The sequence below is a fragment of the Eucyclogobius newberryi genome, unplaced genomic scaffold (genome assembly GCF_026437365.1).
Source record: "Eucyclogobius newberryi isolate DKJ021-1_F unplaced genomic scaffold, fEucNew1.0.hap1 SCAF_13, whole genome shotgun sequence".
NCBI lineage: Eukaryota > Metazoa > Chordata > Actinopteri > Gobiiformes > Gobiidae > Eucyclogobius > Eucyclogobius newberryi.
This window is the reverse complement of record NW_027315757.1, coordinates 32,268,916-32,292,812: the sequence shown is the minus strand read 5'-3', so window position 1 is coordinate 32,292,812 and position 23,897 is coordinate 32,268,916. Positions and strand designations below refer to the sequence as shown.

Below are 23,897 nucleotides of genomic sequence, written 5' to 3'. Positions count from 1 at the left end.
AAAGGAGCCTGTTGTTGGGCAGATTCAGGCACCATTTTCAGTGATTTGGACTTCACGAGTGGTTGTGGCTGTTTGGTTTGGGCGTCGAGTACAGAGAGCGGGCCGGACAAAGGCAGCAGCACGGTGAGACATTCTGTGGGTCTGTGCATGGAGGAGACATTGGGACGGGAGACATTGGGACGGGAGTCTGTACATGGCCATCAATCTCCTGTCACTTACAAACATATGTGCTCACGCTGATACAGAACATTATACTACCTCCATGCAAAATGTATTATACTATTTTTAAAACTGAGAGACACAAATGTTCAATCAGAACAGCAAACTATTTGTATGTAAAATGAAAAGGTATAAAGGTATTTTTATTTACTCTGATTTTTAATACCAGGAATGGAATAAATTAAATCTAATAGTAGTATATGCATGTAAAGTTAAAAACATTTTATTTTGCAAAGCGGCCCCTCCAAGCATCATTTTGGATGGGGCCCTGATAAAGCAGCGGAGGCCCCCGACGTGTGGGACGCAATCATCATTAAAACTCTGGCATTTAAACGGTGGCTAGAAATGAGACATTACGTTCGAAAAATGATCTCCCCTGGATTTCGACTCTGGCCGTGGTGAAGGAGAGAGGATGAAGAGGCTAAGGATATGCTGCTGTGGGGGATAAGACTGAATAAAAGAGTGTAAAGAAAGTGCATTTACTGGTTTGGTGAAGAGTAAAATGTAATGAATGAGGGCTGTGTTTGGTGACACAATTATGAATTTGATAGAGACACATAAAAACATGTGACCTACCTTCACCGCGCCCTTGCTCTTCTTTACCCTCATGTGCCCACCGCCATTAGCCCCCCTCCACACCAACACGCATTTCACCCAGTTCCCCCCCCCCCCCCCCCCCCAGACAGTCCCCCCCCCGATGCCCATGTTCCTCCGTCTGGCCCGCCCCATTCCTTTTCACCCTCCTGACCCCTGTGCCACCCTGCCCTTCTGTCTGTCTATCTGCCCCTCTCATAGACCCAGATGCTCCTCCACGCCACTCCAACCTCTGCCCAATCCATATAGGGCTCTTCTCATCCCGCTTCCCATCCCATGATTCCCATCTCATATTCTTACCATTTTTTATGTTTGTACCAGCGCCTTTCCTCGCGGTGCCATCATTCTCTCTCCCACTGCACAGATGCCTGGCTCAGATCGCAACAGCTGTCTCGCCATGTGCCACAGACAAGTGTTGCCTTCCACTGTATGGTGTGTGTGTGCGTGCGTGCGTGTGTGTGCGTGTGTGTGTGTGTGCGTGCGTGTGTGTGTGTGTGTGTGTGCGTGTGTGTGTGTGGTGAGGGGGTGCTGGGTGGGCCGGGGTGCTGGTGGTAGTGGTTGGGAATGGAATTGGTTATGAATATTCATGTTCATTGGAAGTGGCATCCACCCGAAAATGGCACGGCAGCTGAGGCTCCGCCCAACTTAAATATCAGATAGGCCTAGATAAAGCCGGCTGATCAAGTGGTGGTCCATTTTCGGCTATCGTTAATTTTGCATATGTGCACAGATGTTATGTTGGTAGGCAATGCGTTCATTTTTGTCAGAAAATTTTCTCTGTTAAAGAAAAATGAAATCCACTGTGATCTAAGACGGAGCAAGACAAATGAGCAAAAATGTAAACAAAATGAATGAGTATGAGTTTTGGGATTGTACTTGGCCTTAGACAATGTATATTTGATGGAAATGGATCCCTGCCAATGTTAAACCAACAAGACTTAACATGGTAAAAAAAAAAAAGAATAGGTCCATAGTTCCTCATGGTTTACTGCTCATTACAAACTATTTTGGGTTCTTGGAACATGATCACAGATAATCACAAAAGCCCATTTCTCAAAACCTCAAAATACAAAGTCCTTATTATTTTACTGATATGTGTTTCTTTGGTAGAGGCATGTTCATCAACATACATGATGTAAACATGCCACATTGTATTGCCATGGGCTAATTTCCACCCTTTTTCATGCTCTCAGACACACTCATTCTCATCTATATGCACACTGGAGTCCTGTCTAAAGACACAACAGTGAGTGACAGTTTGCACTAACCACTAAGTCACTACTGCGCCATCCTAGTTCAGTCATCTCAAGGTCAAAAATGCAGTTCTGTTTGTAGCAAACTGTCAATATTTCCTCTCAGCATGTAATCCCCAAGTTAGATTAACAGACTGTATGGGAGTTTGTTCCATAGTTAATACTTGTCGGATCAGAGGGAAGCAAATTGTAAAGCATCAAAGTAAGTAACAAAAGTATTTATTGAAGTCAAGATGAGAGAACAAAGTTAAAGTCTTAGTCAAAGTTTTTTGTGTTTTTTTTTGTGTTTGTTTTCTTCCAAAATGCTATAATGAGGAAGTGGCTGAAGGATGAAGAGGGCAGGGTGAGACAGAGCAGTTGGGGTGAGGGGCAGTGGATCTGAGAGGAGCAGGACTCTGGTGGCTCACACTTTCATTCTGAGCCAAGAAAACAGATTATAGAGCAATACAGCCCCACTTCAGCCCCTCTCTCCATCTCCCCACAGGAGGACACTCTGGAGCATGGACCAAGACTGCATCCTCCACTCCAAACATACACATCAAGAACTCACTGTCCTGATAACTTTGGGCCTGAAGTGACACAAACACGGCGTACAACATGCACAGACTTGTGTATTATGCAATGTCTTATTTTAATAGGTTTAAGAAAAAAAAGAAAAAAAAGTGTCCTTGGGCAGAACATGTATCAGCTATTGCCTTGTCTCCAAAGTAATTGGTCTGCATTTCCATGCACAAGGTCTGGCTTGCAGACATATCATGTGTTTTCTCAATAAATGAAATTGTAAATTGTATTCACAAGGCCGATCTCAGAAATGCACAAAAAGACATTTACCGCAGTAATTCCCAGTTTGTGGCGCTGTGAGACGTGGCTAAAGCGTGGGAATAATGTTAGATGCATTATGAATTGGAAATATAATGTTTTTGGAGTTGATGGTTCGGTTGTTCTTAAACAAGAAAGCGCTGACGCTAATGTGTGCTAGCTTTGTTTTGCTAAGTTTGTCAGCTTAACAAATAAGGTTATTTGTTATGCTATAATTCTTCACTGAAAATATATTGATTTATCACAAGATCAAGTCAGCGTTTGGTTATGAATTATTATCTACAATTTAAATCTATTTTTTTGGTTGAGCCTCCACCTGAGTCTGCATTCGCTCACATCCCATCAGCCCGTGCTAAAGCGTTCCCGTAGCTGAAAGCCAGCTCGCTCCGCTCGCTTTCGAAGCTAGCACCATTCGCGGCCCCCTTTGGACCGCTTAAACAGGCCGGTGTGGTTCACTTACGACAGTGGAGACACTTTCGGACTTTCCCAGTCTGCTCCAAAGTGAGCCGATGGAAACGTGGCGTATAGTGTGAAATGAGGTAAATGATCAGGGAGGACATAGTGGAAGGTGGTAATCAAACCCACAACACTAAGCCTGGCACAGCAGTCTGGAATAATACGTGCTGCTGCTTTACCCACTCAGTCAACGGGCAGCACTTCATTCTATTCCATTGAACTGTAATAGACCTCAGCGCCACCAATGACATATCTATTTTACTGCTATTAAATGCACACCATTCTGTACTACATTTATCACTGGCGCGTGCACAATCCCCCCATTCACTCTGACTGCCAGACTTAATCACACGTATAAATCCGTCTTGCTGCTGGGAGATAAGCCCCAAACCTCCTGAGATACCCACTCCGAGGGCTGCAGTGGAGGGGCCCCGATAAGCGCAGGAACACACACACACACACAACACCGCAGCCAATCAGGAACGCTCCGGGCTCCAAGCTCCACCAATCGCATCCGACCAACAAGCGCTAATCCCTGCACCTCCACCCGCAAGGTAGCATGGGAGAAAATTACAATCAGATAAGCCAAATAATCAGAGGGCATGTTCTAAAGCCGCACCGTGTCACCTATAATTGCTTAATTGTTTATTATGTTATGAATCTCGGGTTCTAATGAAAAAGTAATCTGTTGTTTTAGAGCTCTGTGTTGATAGGGAGGGATGGAAATCTCCCAAAAACTGTTGGTCTTTGCATCTTAACTCACCTTTATGTTCAAAGCCGTTCTCCTAAGGGTGTTAAAGTAATTTAAAATACGTTCTGAAGCCTAACCTGCATTTCAAAGACAAAAGCTGTGGAAATTGCAGGATATGGTCTTTGGAGAATTCATCAAAAGCGTTCTATAGATATTTAAAGTTCAAAGTGAAGCTTAGAAAATGTAAGCACACAAACACATACACTAGCGCTCTTACTGCATAGTGTACATCAAACTATCAGGAAGGAGAAGAAAGACGAGAATTTTATGCAAATACATAGTTGTTGGTAGGTCAGTGGTGTTAGAAGTACTCAATTGTGTTACTTAAGTAAAAGTGTAAGTGTGGGAAAAATGTGATGATGTGGTATTTTAAAAAAAGCAACTTAAATTTAAGAGTAAAAAGAAGAATATTTAAGACAGATTTTGTGTTCTGTTCTAGCATTAAATGTAGTGATTTTGATAAACAATTGTGTTGTTCTTTGGTCAACTGTAGTAATCAAATACATCTCCATTTTCTACTGAATATGCCGGTAGTTTTATTTGCTCGAAACTGGGGATTGAACTCAAACAAACTTTATGCACTTTGTGTCACCATGAACATGCTAAAAATAACCCCACAAAACCATGAAAAGTACTGTCTACTTTTCACTGCAGTTAAAACATATAGAGGAGAGGAGTGAAGTAGAAGTAATAAGTAACCACTGTAAAAGCTGTCGTGCAGTACTTTTACTTTTGTACTAATCAATTGAAAAATCAACTGGGCAATCGTGTATCCATTATCCTTCACTGCATGGATTTCGATTTTGGTCTTTGTCTCGCCAATGTTGAAAAGTAAAGAGCCTGTGTTTTAATTTTGTGTTGACCAGGGCCTGCCATGCTCTGCCAAAGTGGATGTTTGGTGGACAAAGCTGGCTGAGGTGTGGGTGGGCATCTCCACTGCATGGTAACAGAGGTGGAGCTAACACTGACCATAATCTGGCGAAGGTTCTGACCAATGCAACACTCTAGTGCTGTTTCGGTCGGACAATTAGTCCAGTGCCATCTTTTATCAGGGAAGTGCTGTGTTTTTTACTGTCATTTGTCATGTGAAGCTGTCTATAAAGTGACGCTTTATAGACAGAAACTATATCCACACACAGAGAAGGGGGAAATACTTTATGGATGGAATTACTGAATATACCGGTAGTTTTATTTGCTCGAAACTGGGGATTGAACTCAAACAAACTTTATGCACTTTGTGTCACCATGAACATGCTAAAAATAACCCCACAAAACCATGAAAAGTACTGTCTACTTTTCACAACACTAAACAAACACCAAACAACACTTGCTTGAACTACACTCAAAACGACCGTATGTGTGTTTCACTTTGTGGTGCGCTTCTGTGGAATAATCTGAAGGAAGAAAACAAAGCTAAAAATATAAAAAGATATGAAGAAATGAAATCAAACAAACAGTAATTGTTGGTATTTTGTTATACATTAAATGGAAATATATCTTTGAAAGGAGAAATGCGGCTCCATTTTATGTAACAATGTCTATGTAAAAGGGGGTAATATTATACTTCTACTTATTCCTTTTCAAATTTGTTGGTGCTGTTTGGCATATTAAAAATAAATTTGAACTATATGAGCTTATATAAATGACTGTTCATGGCCCATGATGCGCTGATGTTTTATACAGTGTTTTATATAATCAAATAACACATTGCACAATGAAAAAATAACTGGCCTGTAACCTTTTAAAGATCTGCTCTCTATTAATGCCTTCTTTTTACGAACTTTAGAGATAATTTTTTATAATCTAATTGTCATGATAAATGTAGAATTTATCATATATAACAATTGTAAAGACCTTATGAAAATACATAATTAAAAAAATATGTAGTTATATTAATTATATATTTTTTATTTCCAGTCTGCACCTTCTCAGTATTCTCATCATATATAAAAATGTATATTCCCGATAAAAAATATGCATTTTAATTAATTAATTAATAGAGCCATGTAATTATAGTCACGTGTGTTTTAGATATTGTGTCATCTTTTTGCAGTACACTTTTGGCCAGTTGTTAATTATTCTCAATAATATTGTGCTTAACATGAGTCCCGTATGTGGACTGTTTTCCCATAGAAACTCTGATCCTCCCCTTCAGTCTTCCTGATGTATGTCTTTCCCATTGGCTCCAAAGCTGCAGTTCAGTGAGTTCACTGCTCATTCATCCTATAGCTCCAGACCTGTCCCGCCTGTGTCTGGCGCATTCAGCTCCTCGAATTCGGCCCGGTCCCACTGGCCACTGCCCAGGTCAGCATTCCCCGCCGGGACGTTGCTTAGTGGGACTTTTGTCTTGGTTTTGGGCAGTCTGTTCTTCTATAGAGTCCATTTGCGATCCAGGAATGAGTCATAGGTACATGTCTCACTTAGGCACAACATTTTAAATGTGCTACGGGATGCAAAAAAAATGTTTTTTTTTTTTTTTATTACGCACAGGCTTTGTTTTGGTTTGTCTGTTTGAGTTTGTTGGTAATTTGAGATGGCGCAATAAGCAAAAACACAGCACGCACAATCAGAATCAACCCAACCGAGCTTTGCATCAAAAGACTCTAAAGAAAAGCATTATCATCAACTTTAAAACAAACTCTTTGGTTTGAACAATGAATGCATTTCTGCATTCTGAGTGTCACTGCGCTGATAAAGCTTTTTCCCCATAATGAATAATCAGGCCTTGGAACAATGCCCCATAAAACTACACACGGGCCTCATATAGTGGCTATTGAAAGGTCAACTCAAGGCAAAGTAAAACGCGCGTCCGTTTGTTTATAACACAGAAGACATTTGAAATGTTTTTCCTCATCACGCACTCGGACAGGAGCTTGTCGCGCGCGCGGCCTCCGCTGCAGGCCGGACGCAGAAGGCCACACAAACACTGACACACACAAACACACACTTGCACACAGCTGTGTTCACAAGCCCATAATGTTTTATTAATAGTATGCTATATTAATATCATTTGAAGAAATGAATCATCTGTAAAACTTTGCAACAGCCAAGAATAAAGTACTTGGCCTTTTTCCAACAATTGCCATGTTTTTATTATTGGCTATAATATAAAATAATACATACGATTTTAAAAACAAACTTCATAATTACTTATTCCAGTTGAATTGCGGAATAAATATATTGTGGAAGTAAAAACTGAGATAGGCCTATTTGGAGTCGGTGCCATTCTGGTTACAGGTGAACTTCTAAATATGCCTAGCCTGGGCCTATAAAGATGTACCAGGCCTGCTGTTTCAGTTGGTACTCTACACATTATTCTGTTATTGAAAAAGCACAGGCCTCTTTGAGGCTAAACTGGATACAAGACAAGACAAGAAAAAAGAAAGAAAAGAAAAGGCGCGCACAGAATCAAGCGGAAAATGCATTTAAATCATTAGTGCTTCTTGCACCGTAATGAAAGCACATATTGTAATTACTTTTACAAATCTTACGGCCTACATTGTTGGGGAGTGCATTCATGAAGACCCACAACACACATACAGAACGAAGCTTTTTAGAAAATGCGCCACAAGCACGTGAGAAACTGGGCCTTTGAAGCGCTCAGACTTTATTATAAAACAAAATACAGACCTATTATAACACACACCTTTATGTTTCACGATAATGTATGGGGTTTACAAGAGGTGTATATTTTTGGTTCCCTGTGAAGTTTCGCCTTGACCGTTTTGGCACATTTCTATAGGAATCTGCAGCCGCCTCTGCTCAGGCCTGAGAGCTTTCCATGAGATGAGCTCAGGTGTCTAAGGCCAAGAGAGAGAGGTCATTTTGGGAGTGGAAATGACGCATGAAGGACGTGCAGGACGTGTCTGACGCACGTGCGTGTGGTCAGCTGAAGACTTGATGAATGTTTTTTTAAAAGAGACTTAACACATTATTGTCAGCATATGATGAATGTTTCAAAGTCCCAGGCTGGCCAAATGTGATAACACAGACGTTACGGAATATGAATATAGATTATAGATTTCCTTTTTTCTATTAAGTTTAAAAACGATATAATGTGAGTGTGAAGGATTTAGAATGTGTGCACAAAGTATAGTTCTTTTTAGCTCCTTCTCAACTTTGTCCAGGGCTGTCCAAACTAAATTATTGTAGCACATATCTTTGCGTCTTAGTATTCATAACAGTAAAAAATTAGACTCAAATGTGCTTGCAAAATAGATATGATGACGATGATATTTACTGTAGTTCAGATGGTGAATTATCCTGAACATGCCACACGTGTCTGCTACAGGCTACAAGGGATTCAAATTGATTTAATTTAGTGTTTGGAGCAAGGACATTTGAACCAAGTCATTTCAACAACCAACATGCATTTAATCCAATACACTTACATGTTTGTGATATATCTTTATAATGATAGAAGATGCATACATTTTGCTCAGGTTTGTACAATAATCCTTTTCTAAAATAAACAGGTGAAAATACAGCAATAAGACCAATATCCCTGCTGTCTAACATGGTTCAGATCAGACGTGCAAGTTCTAAAAGGAAAAGTGGGAAAAAGAGACAAATACATGTGTAAAAGCTCTAAATGTATAACTAAAATGAAAAACAGATCAACACTTGGGTGACACAAAGAAGACTTAAAAGCAACAGTGAAAAAAATCCAGTAAGTCTGAGGAACTTGAAAAAGAAAACTAAACTGTGCAGATGTTTGGGTGAATACCTTCCTCTATTTAACACAAATGTTCTTTTTTTTTCATAATAACTATTGTTTAGGTGTTTAAGTGGGGTAAATTATTAAGATGTATGTAACACTCATTTTAATTAAAATATAACTTATTATATCAACATTTTACATGTATTGTAGGCTATTGTTCTTTTTATACTTCACTTAAATAATGTGGAAAAAAGAAGTTATTATTTTGTATTTCTAGATCTGTTCCACAGTTTTATGAAAATAACGTGAAGCAAAACCATCAGTGGAGACGTGAGTCCAAATGCCAAGGCAGTTAAATAACAATGCTTTCGTAATAAAATATGCTTTGAATTAATTGTGCAGGACAGGAAAAAGGTCAACAACACAATCCTGCAAAAGAAACACAAGTAACAAGAAGCACAAGAGAATAGGCTACAAGACAAAATAACACAGACTAACTGCATACGAGATACTACGAGGACAGTGACCTTTGAACCCATGTCACCTTCTCTTTCGTCTTACTAAAATATTACCCATAACTATCTGATATTTCCACCGGGACCACGGAGACCCGCGTGCCGCGCTCCCGCCGCACACCGCGCACCTCCTCCCGCCTCCCTCTCTCCTCTCCGGCCCCGGGCTGCCCCGCTCGGTCTCCGGTGAGAGCTACTAATCCCCTGCGTCCACGGTTTACTGTGAGCCCGTATTTAATTCCCCCGCAAAGCCCCAGCTGCCGCGGTGGTTCGTGGCTCAGTGCGCCAGACTTTGGTTATTAATAATTCACCAGCGGCAGCGCAGCGCAGGGAGGACAAGGCAAGCTCGGTCCGCGCGCTGTCCGGAACGTATCAGCGCCGTCCGTCTTTTCCCCCCGCGTTGTTCCGACGAGGCGCGATATCTGCGCGTTCAAGAGCAGTCTGGACGCGGAGTCGGTGCCAGTAACGAGGGACGTCCGCGCGGAGCAACAGCTGATCGTCTGAGCAGACAACGCGGGACACTCGAGTGGACATTACGTACCGGAGGAGCGAGAGCACGCGCTTTGCTGGGACCGGACCGTCGGTGCGTCGAGGAGAAAAGCCGGGGCACTTTGGATTACTGGCGGCGGAGGATGTCTCGCGCGGAGCAGGCCGGCTTTTAGGGCGCGTTTGGGCTTCACCGTGACCACGAGACGCAGAGCACTTTTCTCTCCCCCGCGCGCCGCACTTTTGGAAACTTTTTGGATAGTGGAAAATGGGTGTTTGAGAGAGTTGGCACTTTTCCCCGCACCACAATGGTACGTGCTGTGAACCGACTCGTGTGCTTTCTCTGCAGAGCTGTAATGGTGGTTATTACAAACATTATCTTATGGCATTTTCTAATTTTACGTCTGTTTTTCCGATTCAAAAGTCGTGCCAAGTCCCACCACTACCTGCCCACACGGTCACACGTATTGGGTTCATTTTACACTTGAATTGATAAATGTGCAAAAGTATATTTCTCATGAGTTATTTGCATCTTAACTTTCGCCTCGCAGTCCTGTGATGTGGGCCACTCTCTGCACTATTAATAGCCACGTATATGATACGCGCTATCGTGTATCAGCAAATAAATAGGCTCCACAGACCTGCGTAAAAAGGTCAGTGACATGTGGAAAGACCCAGAATTCCGTCAGTGGTCATCTCCTGAGCTGGTGTAGTGTGACAGTGCGTGATGTGGACTAAACTTGAGATGAAGTTGGATCTTTTGTGCGTGATTGTACTGACGCTGTCTGTTTATTTTAAATCCAGAGTGAAACAGATGGTTTTAAGATGCTGAGCAAAGCATGAAGTGGAGTGCAACATTTCAACCGTTTAGCCAATATGAATGATTATCCTTTGTGTCGTTTTTAAAAGTTTACCATATAAGTTTATAAAGTCAGTTATGCTCGAGGAGGCACATGTGCACAAACCTATCACTGAAGTCAAAACAGGATTTTGTACTAGTCATAGAAATATTGTATATCTGTTTTTTTTATTTTTTTTTATAAAAATGTTAATAATGATCAAGTGAACATAAAATGTGCCTTGTAAACAATGACAAAAGAAACAAAGCACTGGAACCATTCTGAGCCAATAGTTTCAGAGGTCACACAATAATGAAAAATTGTTTCCTCAAGATTTACTCAAAAATCAAGTGCAAAATATGGCAAATGCCTCAAATTGATTAATTAGCATTATGTACTAGTTATTAATGATTCATTTGAGTGCAGATTTTGAGATAAAGTAACCCTTTGGTTCAGGAATCAGGCTTTTTGGTGCATGAAGCTTTTAGACCTTAGACTTCTAAAATATCACTTTGTGTTCTGAATTATCACAGAATAAATACCATAAACGAACAATGCACGTGATATGCGCCTTGAAGTGTTTATTACAAATACCTAAACAAATGGATTTGATGTTTCTTGATCCTTAGCTAAAAGGCAGAGTGGAATTAGAGGCGTACACATGTCTTCATTTTGAGTCCTTCTCAGTGTGAGTGCAGTCTGCATCTGCCTCTGCTCTTTTTGAATCCTCCATCCACATCAGGCCCACACTGGTGCCCTACTCACTTTTATTATTGAGAGTCTGTGATTGTTTGTCTGTAATTGTGTCTGTTTTTACCTTCCAGAGTGAGCATCTTAGTAAAAAAGTACTCCCTAAGTACATGTTCATAAATGTATATAATATTCTTTGCCATTGAACTAAAGGATTGAGACATTGAGAATTTGCCCTTGGACAAAAATATCCAGTCTTTTTGTCATAAACCTATATAAATAATGTTTTTCATTGTATACATCATTTTGTTATCTGGCTACACGCTCACACTGTAGTTTTCTCATTGAATACTAACTTATTCATTAGTCAAAAGTTTCAACTCACTTCAAAAACAGCAACACTAAAAAGTCTGTTTATGGCCCAATCCGCTCACAACTTCCTTGACCCATAGATTTTTCTGGCACGATATAAGTCAAGTCGAGCAATAGTTAGGGGAACCTCCCACATACAACCTTGAAGCTGCTCGCAAGCCAGGAAAGGAATCTTATTTGCACATGAATATGGAAGATTATTAGTATGAATAATTATTTGTTTACTGCGCTCAGATGGCGGAGGCCCAAGAAGCTCATCAGTTAAAATGATACAGAATTTAGGACAGGCCTCACATGGGATTATCTCCGCACTTGTTATTCCCCCACTCGCAGGCACTCACCTCTTTTTAAAGTGAAGGCGTCGCTGGGAGCCGGTGCCAGGGTGAGTCAGAAAGCTCCGGAGGCATCTGTCAGTCAGTGTCAGATTAGCCCCCCCCCCCGAGGCAGCCCCAGATCTGCACAAATAAACATCTCTGCACCACTTTTACTCCACAACACTCATATGTGCAGATGAAATGGAAGGATGTGCATTGAACACAGAGGACAGAGAAGAAAGTATATGTAAACTTATATCTATTAAAATTAGGCTTTTTTTCCCCTCATTTAACCGCAGTAACGCCACACAATTCTAAAACTAAACTGCAAACAAAGTGTATTATTGGGTAACATGGCAAATATGTATGCGTGTCAATAGAAGGCAATACAAGTTTCTCCTGAAGGGGCTCACGATACAACCAAAATGTGAAAGAGCTGCTCCAGTCTAATCACAAATACTCTGCATCTAAAAAGGGAAAATGAAGGGAACAGCTGTAGAAAACCAGATAAACAACAGGAACATTGCTGCTACGCTCACATTTATAACTGAGACAGACTTTGTGATCACACACAATTGAACTGATTGATTTCTCTCCTCCATTTGTTGGGGAAAATGTACTTGTTGTGGGGCGAGTTGAAGTGTCCTTTATCTCCCCCTGCCGTTAGCAAAAAAGCTTGTTAATTTGAGCAAAACAGTAGCTTCTCGGACAAAAACGAGGCAAAAGTGACCAGTGGCTTCAAACATGTGTCAGGAGAACATCGCTTGAGCCTAATGCACACGCTGTAGGTTAATAACAGTAAATATGTAAGGTTTTTTGCATACATTTTCACCCGACACAGACATTTGGCGTGACTTTTCCACACAGTTCAAGCCAAAGACACAGAAAGTGAAGAACGACAGCCTCTAAGTGTGCGTACTTGCATCATCCTGATCCGATCTCGTCCACTGCTGTGCGCCTGGGCCGTCCCTGTAGTGATGTCACCCCTTTACCGTATACACTATAACGTACTATGCTGTTTGTCATGGCCTTGATGTTTCCTTGGAAAAATAAACAAGACTAATAGCTTTACTCCACCAGTCGAAAGATGGAAAAGTCTGATAAACCATCAGGCGAATATTAGGATCCCGAGCCCGTGCGTTTGTTAAGGTGACGGCGTTTGAACTCTGGTAACTGGGCTAATCTGGTCCTCATCTCTGGAATGACAACCTGGTTATATTAGTGAAATCCAACCTTCAGATTTCCATGTTTGACAGATAAAGTTGCACGCTTGTATTGTTTGCAAAAGTTGGGATATCAGGTGCTCCTTTAACAGTAACACAAATGATCTAGGTTAGGAATGAAATGTCTCAAGTTTCTCTGTCGAAACAAGTGGAAACGTTCAGAATTGGTTCATTACAGAGGTTTAGCTGCCAGAGTGGACACCAGGTGTTTCCTGCTGTCAGAATCCATGTCCGTCAAAGCGGTGACACCTTAAATGCCAAATTACAAGAACACAGTCAAATTGTCTCAAATGTGAAGAAAATGGATGTTGTACAAATATGACACAAGATAGATAAGTCTGTTTTAGGCTAATGTTGGAGACAGCGAGATGAGACAGAGCTGAATGGAGGATGTACACAGTGTAGATGAACACAGAGAAGTCAAACTGAGCCTTTTCACGAAACTGATCGGCTGGTTCTGATCGCCTTAAAAATGCCTTTAAAATGCCTTAAAAATGCCTTAAAAACACTTTTACAGCAATCAGAACTACTGTTGTGAAAATGGCCCATTGTTGGGTTTCAGATGACATCTCAGCATTTTATTGTCCAATAATACTTAGCGTAATGCAGATGGGGGCAGCTACATTTATAGCATTGTTTTGTTGTAATACAAACACTTGAGTCTTATCACTAATATAAGTTCATCAGAAACATTTGTGAATTTATATCCTTTACCTCAAGGTACAAAGACATGACATCATCACATTCTAGGATCTGAAAATAATCAATCTATCCTCGTATCATTCCATCTAATTTTCCTTAAAACACGTGACTAAATTAGTATAAATAACTGGTTGGGCTGTTTGTGGCCTCTTCTGTCTGATATACTCGTGTAACAGTCCATCCTGCCCGGATCTTTTTTTGTTTGTATAAAGAGAAGTAACGCGGCTGAAATTCCCATTTCAAAGTTGAAGCCAATATCACAAAAGAAATCTGAATTTTGGACTATTCTATAAAGTAATACATTTTGGTCTCGATAACAATATAGCACAGAATAGTTTAGGTCCAACCCAAATGTTAACAGTGACAGAAACATTTGTACAAGTACCAGCTATAATATGACTATGATGGAAGTAACAGTACCTCAGGAGTGGTACTAATAATAAGTATAAAACATCTAATAGTTGTATCAGTGAATTGTTTCATTACTGTTTGGGTTTGGGACAGTGCACATCATTTCACCCTAACCATAACCCACAGTGTAAACACAGGAGAAGTGTCTTGCCCAAGGTCATGTGACAAACACAGGCCAGAATGGGGATCAAACCGTACACTTTTGTGTAGTGATTGTAATAGAATAGATAATATAATATATCTCTTCAAGGCCTTTGCTCTTGTGTGATCTTATAGTTACTGTTCATTGTGGTTCAATGATCAACCGACAGAAAACTATTCTACTGTAGTTCAGTGGTTTTTCAGTAGCACCCCCATAATAACAAGCGTTAGCATTTGCCCCCAAACACAAGGATCAGGCTCAGCATTATTTCTAATGCATGATTTTATTTTCTGGACATAGGCCCAACAAATAATAAGCATTTACTAGCATTTGAAGGGTGTCAAGCCTTGTTTGAGAATATTTGCATTAAATTAAATCTGGGGACCCCTGAATCATGTCAACCCCCAGGTTGAAAACCACTGCTCTAGTTACTAGCATGTAGTTGCACTGTGCAATAAAACAAATGATAATCCAGATCTACAGCTGATCCTGCACATGGTTTGGAGTTCAGACTTTGGAGGAAGAAATTTGAATGTTCAAAGCCTTTTTAATAATTTTTTAATAAGACAAACAAAATCGAATCAAAACCTGGGATCGACCAATACAGATGAAAAACATCACAATACATTTGTTGTAATAGCACCAGCTCTAGCATGTGACCAGGGGTTAACTTTATAATCAACACAGACATTTGTATTTGCACTTAAAAAAAAAAAAAAGAAAGAAATCTTTGTCAGAAAAATGGCCCCAAAATAGTGACGGCAATCTTTCTCCAAATTGAACAGTAAGACAATATGGGAACTAATTACACATGAGTAAAATGCGTAAAGCATTTGTAGCTCATATGATACGAGCTTTGGCGACGTGTCAACGTGGCTGCCAGAACATCATCATCTCCAACAGCATCGAGCGGCGGCGATGTGTAAATCAATACAGTTGTCGAGATGCATAAATGTTTTCTCTGGCTGCGCTTCCACACTCCACACTTCAAATGGGAGCTTGGAAGATGACACTGAGAAGACTTCTGATACAGACAGCTTCCAATTTTTTTGTGTGATCCCATAGACAAAATGCAGCCAAGATTATTCAGCATCATTCAACGTATGAAACACTAACAAAGCAAAAAGAGACTTGTCTTTTCTGGCTTGTCATTCTAAAGTGGTTTGTCAATCTGTGGACAAAAAGATGTGATTGGTCATTGCACTGCTCATGTGAGGTCCTTGGGGCTGTATGATTTATACTGATCATTCTTTTATTGTTTTGCATCCTATAAATTCAATCTACTTACATCTGATTTGAGATAAGAGTTGATGTCGAGGTCACGATGCAGTTTTGAAGTGACAATTCGGAGCCCATTTGGATTTGTTCATCTGTCTGCACGTGAACACTTTAAGCAGCGTTACTAATAAGTCACTCTGTGGAAAGGTAGTCACAGATACAGAACCCAGGCCCTGGGGCGACTGACATAAAAGTGGCTGCCAGACGGCTGCTACGACCTGTACGACCTCCACCACACGCACTCACACTTTTCAATTAGACTACATTACAAATAAATAGTTTACTTTTTGAACTATCAAAACTGTGAACTGACCTGGACTTGCTCCTGCAAAGTATTGTCATAATACTAACATTTCAAACTCGATTTCGATCATATGGAATATACTCAATTCTCAATATTGTGTTCCATATCACAATGATCTTAAAAAAAATGCTCTTTTTAGGTTAAGGTTCTAGACGAGATCATTGTAAAAACTCTTCAGGAAAGGTCAAATTCTGATTTGTTTTGTATTGATGTGGATAGATTTAGTTTCAGTCCAAGTATTGGTATTAATTATTGTCTGATTTTCCACACTATTGACAACCCTACTTGAATCATTTTGACATTGAGATCAGTTTGATGGCAGTAACAGCAGTTCTGTTTCACTCAGACACCAAAAGAGGAATAGAAGGATTTTCCAATGCAATGTTAGTGACCTAGAAGTATTAACTCATAATTAGAGTGTTGGAGCTACATTTGCATGTTTTCCTCATGTCTGCAAATGACATCACGACATTCTATTGGCCAATAGTATTTAATAAAAATGTGGGGGATATTGTTAAAACATTTTTTGTTGGTCATACAGGCACATGTCACTAATACCACTTCATTCAGGTTTCGTTTCAAGGAGTCCACACTTAATGCCAGGTCAGTGTGAGGTCTTGCAGTTGTTCAGTACATTGCAAATTAATGTCTTAAATTTGGTTATAGTTTCTAATGGGACACTCGCATGAGCCTGGTACATTCTTATTAAAGTGTCCCCCTCACGCCACCATCTTAACTCTTCCATCTCATTTCGATCCCTTCTCCAATTACTTTATCAACACTTAACCTCGGCATTAATTGGTTTCACAAGACAGCCCAGACTGCACACCAGCTGCGGAACCGAGTAATTTGAATCTGCTTAATTTGGGAAGGTGCTGCTATCTCCTGCTTTCCTAGTTTAATTTGAAACAATACATGTTTTTCTCCTCTTTTCTCTCCCATCTTTAGGGCCTTAATGAGGAATTACAGCCAATAGCATTATTCATTAAACTGTGCTTGCCAGCTATTTATCACTGTAACAATATTAGCATATTTGTTTGAATTTTCAACACTTTTTTAGCATTCGAAACCAGGTTTAGCATTTTTAATAATCTGGCAGGGAATGCAACGCGCCAAATTGAAAGCAGAAAAAGAACCGGTAGCAAGCCCTAGAAACATACTAAAAAATCCTTTATAAATCCGCGTGCACATCCGGCAGTGTGCACACTCGTCTAATTACTGCCTCCCCCGCTCCTGTCTCTCCTTCTGCACCTCCGGAGAGATGCAGGTGTAAAATATCACATTTTTCCAGGATTTCTCCCTGAGGTGGCCCTGGCTCGGACTCACACGGCACCTCGATTTCTCTGGCTTTCATATTGGGTGATTCGTTTTCCACTACAAACGCGTTCCCCCTCCCATCGCCGCAGCGCTTTGAAGTGCGTGCCACATGTGCGCAGGTTTGTTTGCTTGTTAGCAGGTGAAGAATGAGGAGACAATTAGGCTGAAAGGATGGAGGGCCGTGGAGGACGCCGGTTAGCGTTAGCGATCTTGATGCTCTAGAAAACGGCAGACTGTAGATTGAGGAAGGTGATTAGCGTGCTCAGGTCGGCGGTGGAGAAGGTACCTGCCTCTTATGAATGATTATGGGGGCCCTAATGGCTCCGCGCTCAATAGAAAATGAAAGGGGAGGAGGTTGTACATGGTTTGATTTATCCAATGCCATGAAAGACTGCCAAGACTAACATAACCCTTTGCATATTATATCTGTTGTGTATAAGTACCGGTATTCAAGTATTTCATCTGAAAACCGTATAGGCAACTTTTGCATAGTCCTAGATAGATTGACTAATCGAGTGTATTATTGATGATCATTTTTTGTTTTGATATTTTGATTTTATAATGCCACTGTCTTTGTTATTAAAAAAAAGTCTTTTGACATATGTTTTAGAGTTTGTATAGTTCATATAAAGACGTATTCAAGTCATGGTAGATCTGGACAATGTTTTTAAAATCGAGATGTTTTGACGTTTTTCTGGAAGTCATTTTCAATCTGAAGGTACTGGTTTGAGAAGCTTGATACTGTCTTGAGCTAGATTAGTCCTGGCCTAAATATAGTGATATAAATTAAACTTGTCCACCACTTGTTTATTTGTTATATTTATTTTGGGTTCTAGTGTTCCGCCTCTTCCTCCCTGTATCTGTATCTGTAAATGTATCTGAGTACAATGATACAAATACAATTACAGTTATTTTGATAGCTGGCTAGTCATGATTATTCTGATTAATCGTTGCAGCCTCACTTAGATGTTAGCGACCTCGGTTACTACGGCAGGATTTCCTCTATTCAAAATTACATCGTCAAAATGTAAGAAACAAAAACCTATTATTCTCTCATTATGCACACTATGCACTATAAGTACTACTATTGTATCCGTGGGTAAGACATTTTGCTCACCTTGCATGATGTTTGTGTTTGTGGTGGTCAGAAGGAAATTAATTGAGTGTCTAGAGTAAGTGTCTGGACAAGACTGTGCCAGGAAGTTACTAAATACAAGTACAAATTTCAGAACAAATATTGGTAGTTGAGTTCTCTGTGGGAAAAAAATAAAGTCTCAAATCTAGAAACTCGACTCATTTAGTGTTTAAAATACAAATACTTTCCTGAAATGAAAGGCATAGATTGCAGTAATTGCAATTTAAGATATCAGACTATACTAAAAGGAAACTCCTCGTATCCAGAAGGAACAGATGCTCCAGCGACCTCAGCTGGTTCCTCTCAATGTGGAGGAGCAGTGGCTCTATTCCGAGCTCCCCCTGTTGGACTGAGCTCCTTCCCCTTAACTCTAAGTGAATGCCCAGCCACAGTGCAGGGTAAACTCATTTCAACCGCTTCTATCTGCAATCTTGTCTTTTGGGTCATTACCCAAAACTCATGACCATAGGTGAGAGCTTTGCTCCTTCTTCACCACAACAGTCCGACACAGCGTCCACATCACTGCAGATGCTGCACCGATCCAACTGTCAATCTCACGCTCCATCCTTTCCTCACTCATGAACAAGATCCCAAAGATAGATACTGATTCTCATCCCAGACGCTTCACACTCCGCTGCAGACTTTCCCAGTGCATGTGTTGAAGGTCCTGCTTTGATGGAGCCATCAGGACAAATCATCTGCAAACAGCAGAGATGAGATGTGGTCTCCAAACCGGACTAGAAATTCAGTCCAAAAAAAAACAGAACTGGTGACAAAGAGCAGCTCTGGCGGAGTCCAACATGTGTCAGCCAAGACAACAACCAGAGATTTCAGGACGGATTTGATCCACCCCTGGAGCCTCGCCACCAAGGAGCAACTTCAGCTTGTGTGATGGATGAGTCTATCTCAGAGTCCTCAGTCTTTGCTTCTTCCTCGGAAGACGTGGATCCTCAAAGTATTCCTTCCACCATACGACAACATCCCGGGTAGAGTTCAACAGCCCTCCACCCACGTAAATGGAATTGAAGACTCAAATGACGGCTCTGCACGATGTTCTCAACAGAGCTTCATGTTGCATTTCCTCCTGCGCCAGCAGATCCAACTCACCACCAGGTGATGATCAGTTGACCGCTCCACCCCTCTCTTTACCCGAGTGTCCAAGACACGTGGCCTGAAGGTCAGATGACACGAAAACAAAGTCGATCCTCAACCACATACATTCTTGTGCCTGAATATGGTGTTCGTTATGGACAAACTGTGACAAACTGTGACTGGCACAGAAGTCCAATAATGATGTCCCCTCTCCAAGTGTCACTGTCACTGCCCACGTGGGCATTGAAGCCCCCCAGTAAAACAATGGTGTCCCCGGTCAGTGCAATGTCCAGTCCCCCTTCCAGGGAAGGAGAAGTTTTAGAGAAGTTTTTTAGTCTGTAATAATATTATTTGACCTCCCCCACAAGCTCAGGCTCCTTCATCCCCAGCGAGGTGATGTTCTATGTCCTCAGAGCCAGTTTCTGTGTCTGGAGATTATTATTATTACTTTGTATAGCACTATTCCACCTTCAAGGCACTCAAAGTGCTTTACTAGCCAACGTGGGTGAAGTCTCTTGCCTAAGGGCATAAAACATTTCCTCAAGCCGCCACACTGATATCCAGTTGCTGAGGCCCCCACCTTTGACTGCTGCCCATATTTCTCAGCATCCCAGGCCTGTCTCCAGGGAGGGGCCCGGAAAATCCAATCGGGGCGATGTAACTGGCCTTGATTGTCTTCTATTCTTGAGGGACTTCTGAACTGCTCTTAGTTTGACTCGTCACCAAGAACCTGTTTGCCTTAGGTAACCCCACCAGAGGCATAAAGCCCCGACAACATGGCTCCTGGGATCATTTGGGGAGTCAAACCCCTGCACCACGTTAATGTGGCTGTTCAAGGAGGGGGAGAATCTACATATGGAAGCAAATACAAACGCAGTGTGAAAACTGTGCTCAATACTCCACTTCTTTAGCAACATGACAGCCCCAAAAACATGACCCATAACAAATCTGGTCATAATTATCATTATCTTCAAAAAATCACCCATTTATTGGAGTTATGTTACTTTCTAGAGCAATTTAATAAAAACACTAAATGTATGTTGATGTCAGATGATGCCATATGGATTAGGCATATGCTCATGTACAACAAAACATATATAATTGATAGCATGCTCCAAAGAATGTGACAGAAGAGGCAGTTACTGTAGCTGCAGGGAACTCTCATCAAACGACCGGCCCAATTCAAATGATGCTTTAACTGTTAGCTGACCCTAACATTTGCCCTTTCACTCAAGTCCCTCTATTGTATCCGCAATGCAAACATTTAAGCTTTGAACAACCGTAAATTGCCCAAAAGAGGCAAGTAATTACTACGGCTCTGGCTGGTCTGTGATTATCAACATAGAAAAGTACACGGTTGTAGTTTAGACGCTAAGAAGAAAGCCCGGGACATCTGACAGGAGCAGCATTTTGTGGGACTCATGGTTTTGAATGTTTTCTCTCTAGTTTGTGTCAATATATTAATGATGACAAGCCAGGATTTGGATTGTATGGCTAAACGGTAATGTTTTATGTAGCGTGTTGGGTGACTTGCATGCTAACGTTGTAGAGGTCATTTTTCTCATGTAACTAATCGTGACATACTGTAGCAAACAAAACCCAACCCTTGATTTAGCTTGATCAATCCACCTTCTAAAGCCGGACAATGCACGCACGTCCCTCCTGTGTCAGAGGAGAGAATAATGTGAAACCTCTCATTCTGTAGGATATGAATAGCCTGCATCTATAGCCGCAGCTCGGTTAGCCCGGTCTGGGACTTATTATAGTGCTGTTTATCCGTGCGTCTGTGCATGCATTTGTGCTGGCGTGTCTTATTTCTGCTTATGTAAATGTTAATGTCTGTTTGAATTCCCCCTGATATGTTTACCTTGCACGCCATTTTAAATAGTATAACTTTACATTCTGTTGTTGGCTATGATCAGTGTTTGTTCCACTTGCACTTGAGGTATTTAGCGAGAAAGTTCGGGAAAACAGGATTATTTTCCGTCGTAAAACTTTTGGACTAGAAGTTATTTTTTCTCTGTGTATTATTAGTCCATGCTAACAGGTTTAAGTAATTCCCTAAAGAGATATTTAAATTTAGTCTTTTCATTTGACTTAAGCACGTAAAGAGATTTGTGTTCATGCTGTAGAAAACTTTACGACCTTTAATATCAAAGTATTTTCTTTAAGCTAAGTAAGTTACACTTTATTGTCCTCATAAGAAAATATGAAACATGCAAACTGAATCTCTGGGGGTCGAACCTGCAACCTGGTACAAAAGTGCTAACCATAATATAGCCACTGTGCCATCCAGTGCCCAATTCAATTCATATATCTCAGTCCCAATCCACACACAGACTAATAACTATATAATATGCAGTTTTCCCTTCACTTTAAAAGATTGAACTGATTCCCAAAACAGACATTTCAACTTTGCCCGGCAAAAGCTCATTTGTCCCATTATAGAGTAAGAAGTAATAGTTGGCGGCTGGTTAAGCAGGCATGACTCCTGTGTGCTCTGGACCCCCGCGCCGAGGTTCCTCCCTTCCATGTTGTCTGGACTGGACTCAATTGACAACAGAACCGCAATGGATGCTCATTCAGTGGCCATGTCTGTGTCGGCATGTCCTGCAGCATACAAATGAACAGAGCTGAATGGAAACAGTCTGAATAAATAGTAAGTGGTGTGTCAGGCAGAGCAGCCAAGAGCAAGTCTGTCTACTACTATATTCACATGCACCGGATATCGCTGAGGCCCGGGGTTGTCCATGATCGCTCTGTTTTGTAGGAAATGTTTGCATACATATTATGAATTAACTTGTGTTTTATTCAAGCACAGATTAGTATGTGTGTGTGTGTGGTCCGGGCAAAACGACATGATTTATTTGACCATTTTTGAATTCTGCACGGATTGATTTCATTTTTAAATCCTAGAGTGACAATACTGGTGCTTTGTTCACTGAATATTGTGCACCAGGTCTAACATCTGGAACAATAAAGAGCAGACGGATGGTATTTAATCATCACTTAAAACCAGAGGTGGAAAGTAAATAAGTAAGTTAAGTAAAAGTACAATTTTAAAGTATCCGTACTTTCTTTGTGGACACTTTTTACTTTTACTTCACTATTTTAAGAGCTTGTATCTGCACTTTCTACTTTTTAAATGACTGAAAAGTAAAAAGTACTTTCTGTTGGATTCAAACTCACGATGCTGCAGGTTACTCACATGGAGCGCACGCATCTGCATATATGAGCAAAGGTTTTTCTCCTGTATCTGTACTTCTACTTAAGTAACAGAATTGAGTACTTCTTCCTCTACTACTTAAAACTCCCCAGAATACAAACAAGATGAATTGAAAGAGTGTAAATATAAGTGTGTGTGTGTGTGTGTGTGTGTGTGTGTGTGTGTGTGTGTGTGGTGCTGAGTCAGGGCGATGGTCAGAATAGCGAGCGTGGCACAGGTGACACAGCAGGCACAGGAAATGCCTTTGTGCGGCACTATTGTGTGTGTGTGTGTGTGTGTGTATATGTGTGTGTGTGTACAGCGCTGAGAGAGGCACAGCTCGCATCAGACTTCAGGAACATATGGGCTCAGCACGGCCACTCCGCGACCACGAGTGAGTTCAGAACAGGATAATGCTATTCTGTTTGGACAATGTGCAGAACTGACATTTCCAATACAGCCAGCAACGATAACAAACTTCATCCAGACCAGACTTAACAGATGTACAAAAATAAGTGAAGTATAAAATTTAAATTGACTAGAACAACTTTGGCACCGTGATGGGGCAGCAATCCCCAACCTCTTTTTCTTCAGGGGAACGGTAATGCGTTTTCCCCTCCCCTTTTTTGGGTCAGTGTGGAAGGGGGCGGGGCCATTAACAACGCAATGTAAAAAAATATACAGTCTTATAACCCATGTTTGCAGTTAATTTGCTCTAAAGGTAAAACACAAGGACGAGTGGTAAACTTTAAAACAGAATATACACCATGCGTTTTGAAATATCTCTGGATAACCTGGAGCCTTGAAAGTGTTGGCGGTGAAAAGAACGAGGTGCAAAGGTTGAGGTGGTTGATAGTTTTGCTGTGGCGCAGGTGGAGGATACATACATACATTCTCTCCCTTTTTTTAAATGTATATATATATATTTTTTCAATTTTTATAAACAAGTAATCAGAACAAAAAACAGAAAGACCAGAGAGTAAGGATTTTTACTTAAACACAAATCCAAAAACAGCCAGGTCCACAATATCTGCATAAAAGATGAAGCAGACACGTTCAACAGAGCAAAAACCCCTCCACTAACAGCTCCTTTAATCAGCACATATCTGCCTTCTTTGTCTTT

General features: G+C 40.9%; 1 protein-coding gene across 5 annotated transcripts in view; it reads left to right on the top strand.

Moving 5' to 3' along the window:
• The first annotated feature begins 9,709 nt into the window (after positions 1–9,709).
• Positions 9,710–23,897, top strand: part of nfixb (nuclear factor I/Xb) — a 150,270-nt gene continuing 136,082 nt past the window's right edge. For 2 of the 5 annotated variants that reach the window (XM_072443625.1, XM_072443614.1), the window contains exon 1: positions 9,710–10,061. In XM_072443625.1, coding sequence (XP_072299726.1) covers positions 10,059–10,061 — 3 coding nt within the window. In that variant the 5' untranslated portion in view covers positions 9,710–10,058. The remainder of the gene's footprint in view (positions 10,062–23,897) is intronic. The other 3 variants (XM_072443616.1, XM_072443619.1, XM_072443633.1) reach the window with 3 other exon arrangements.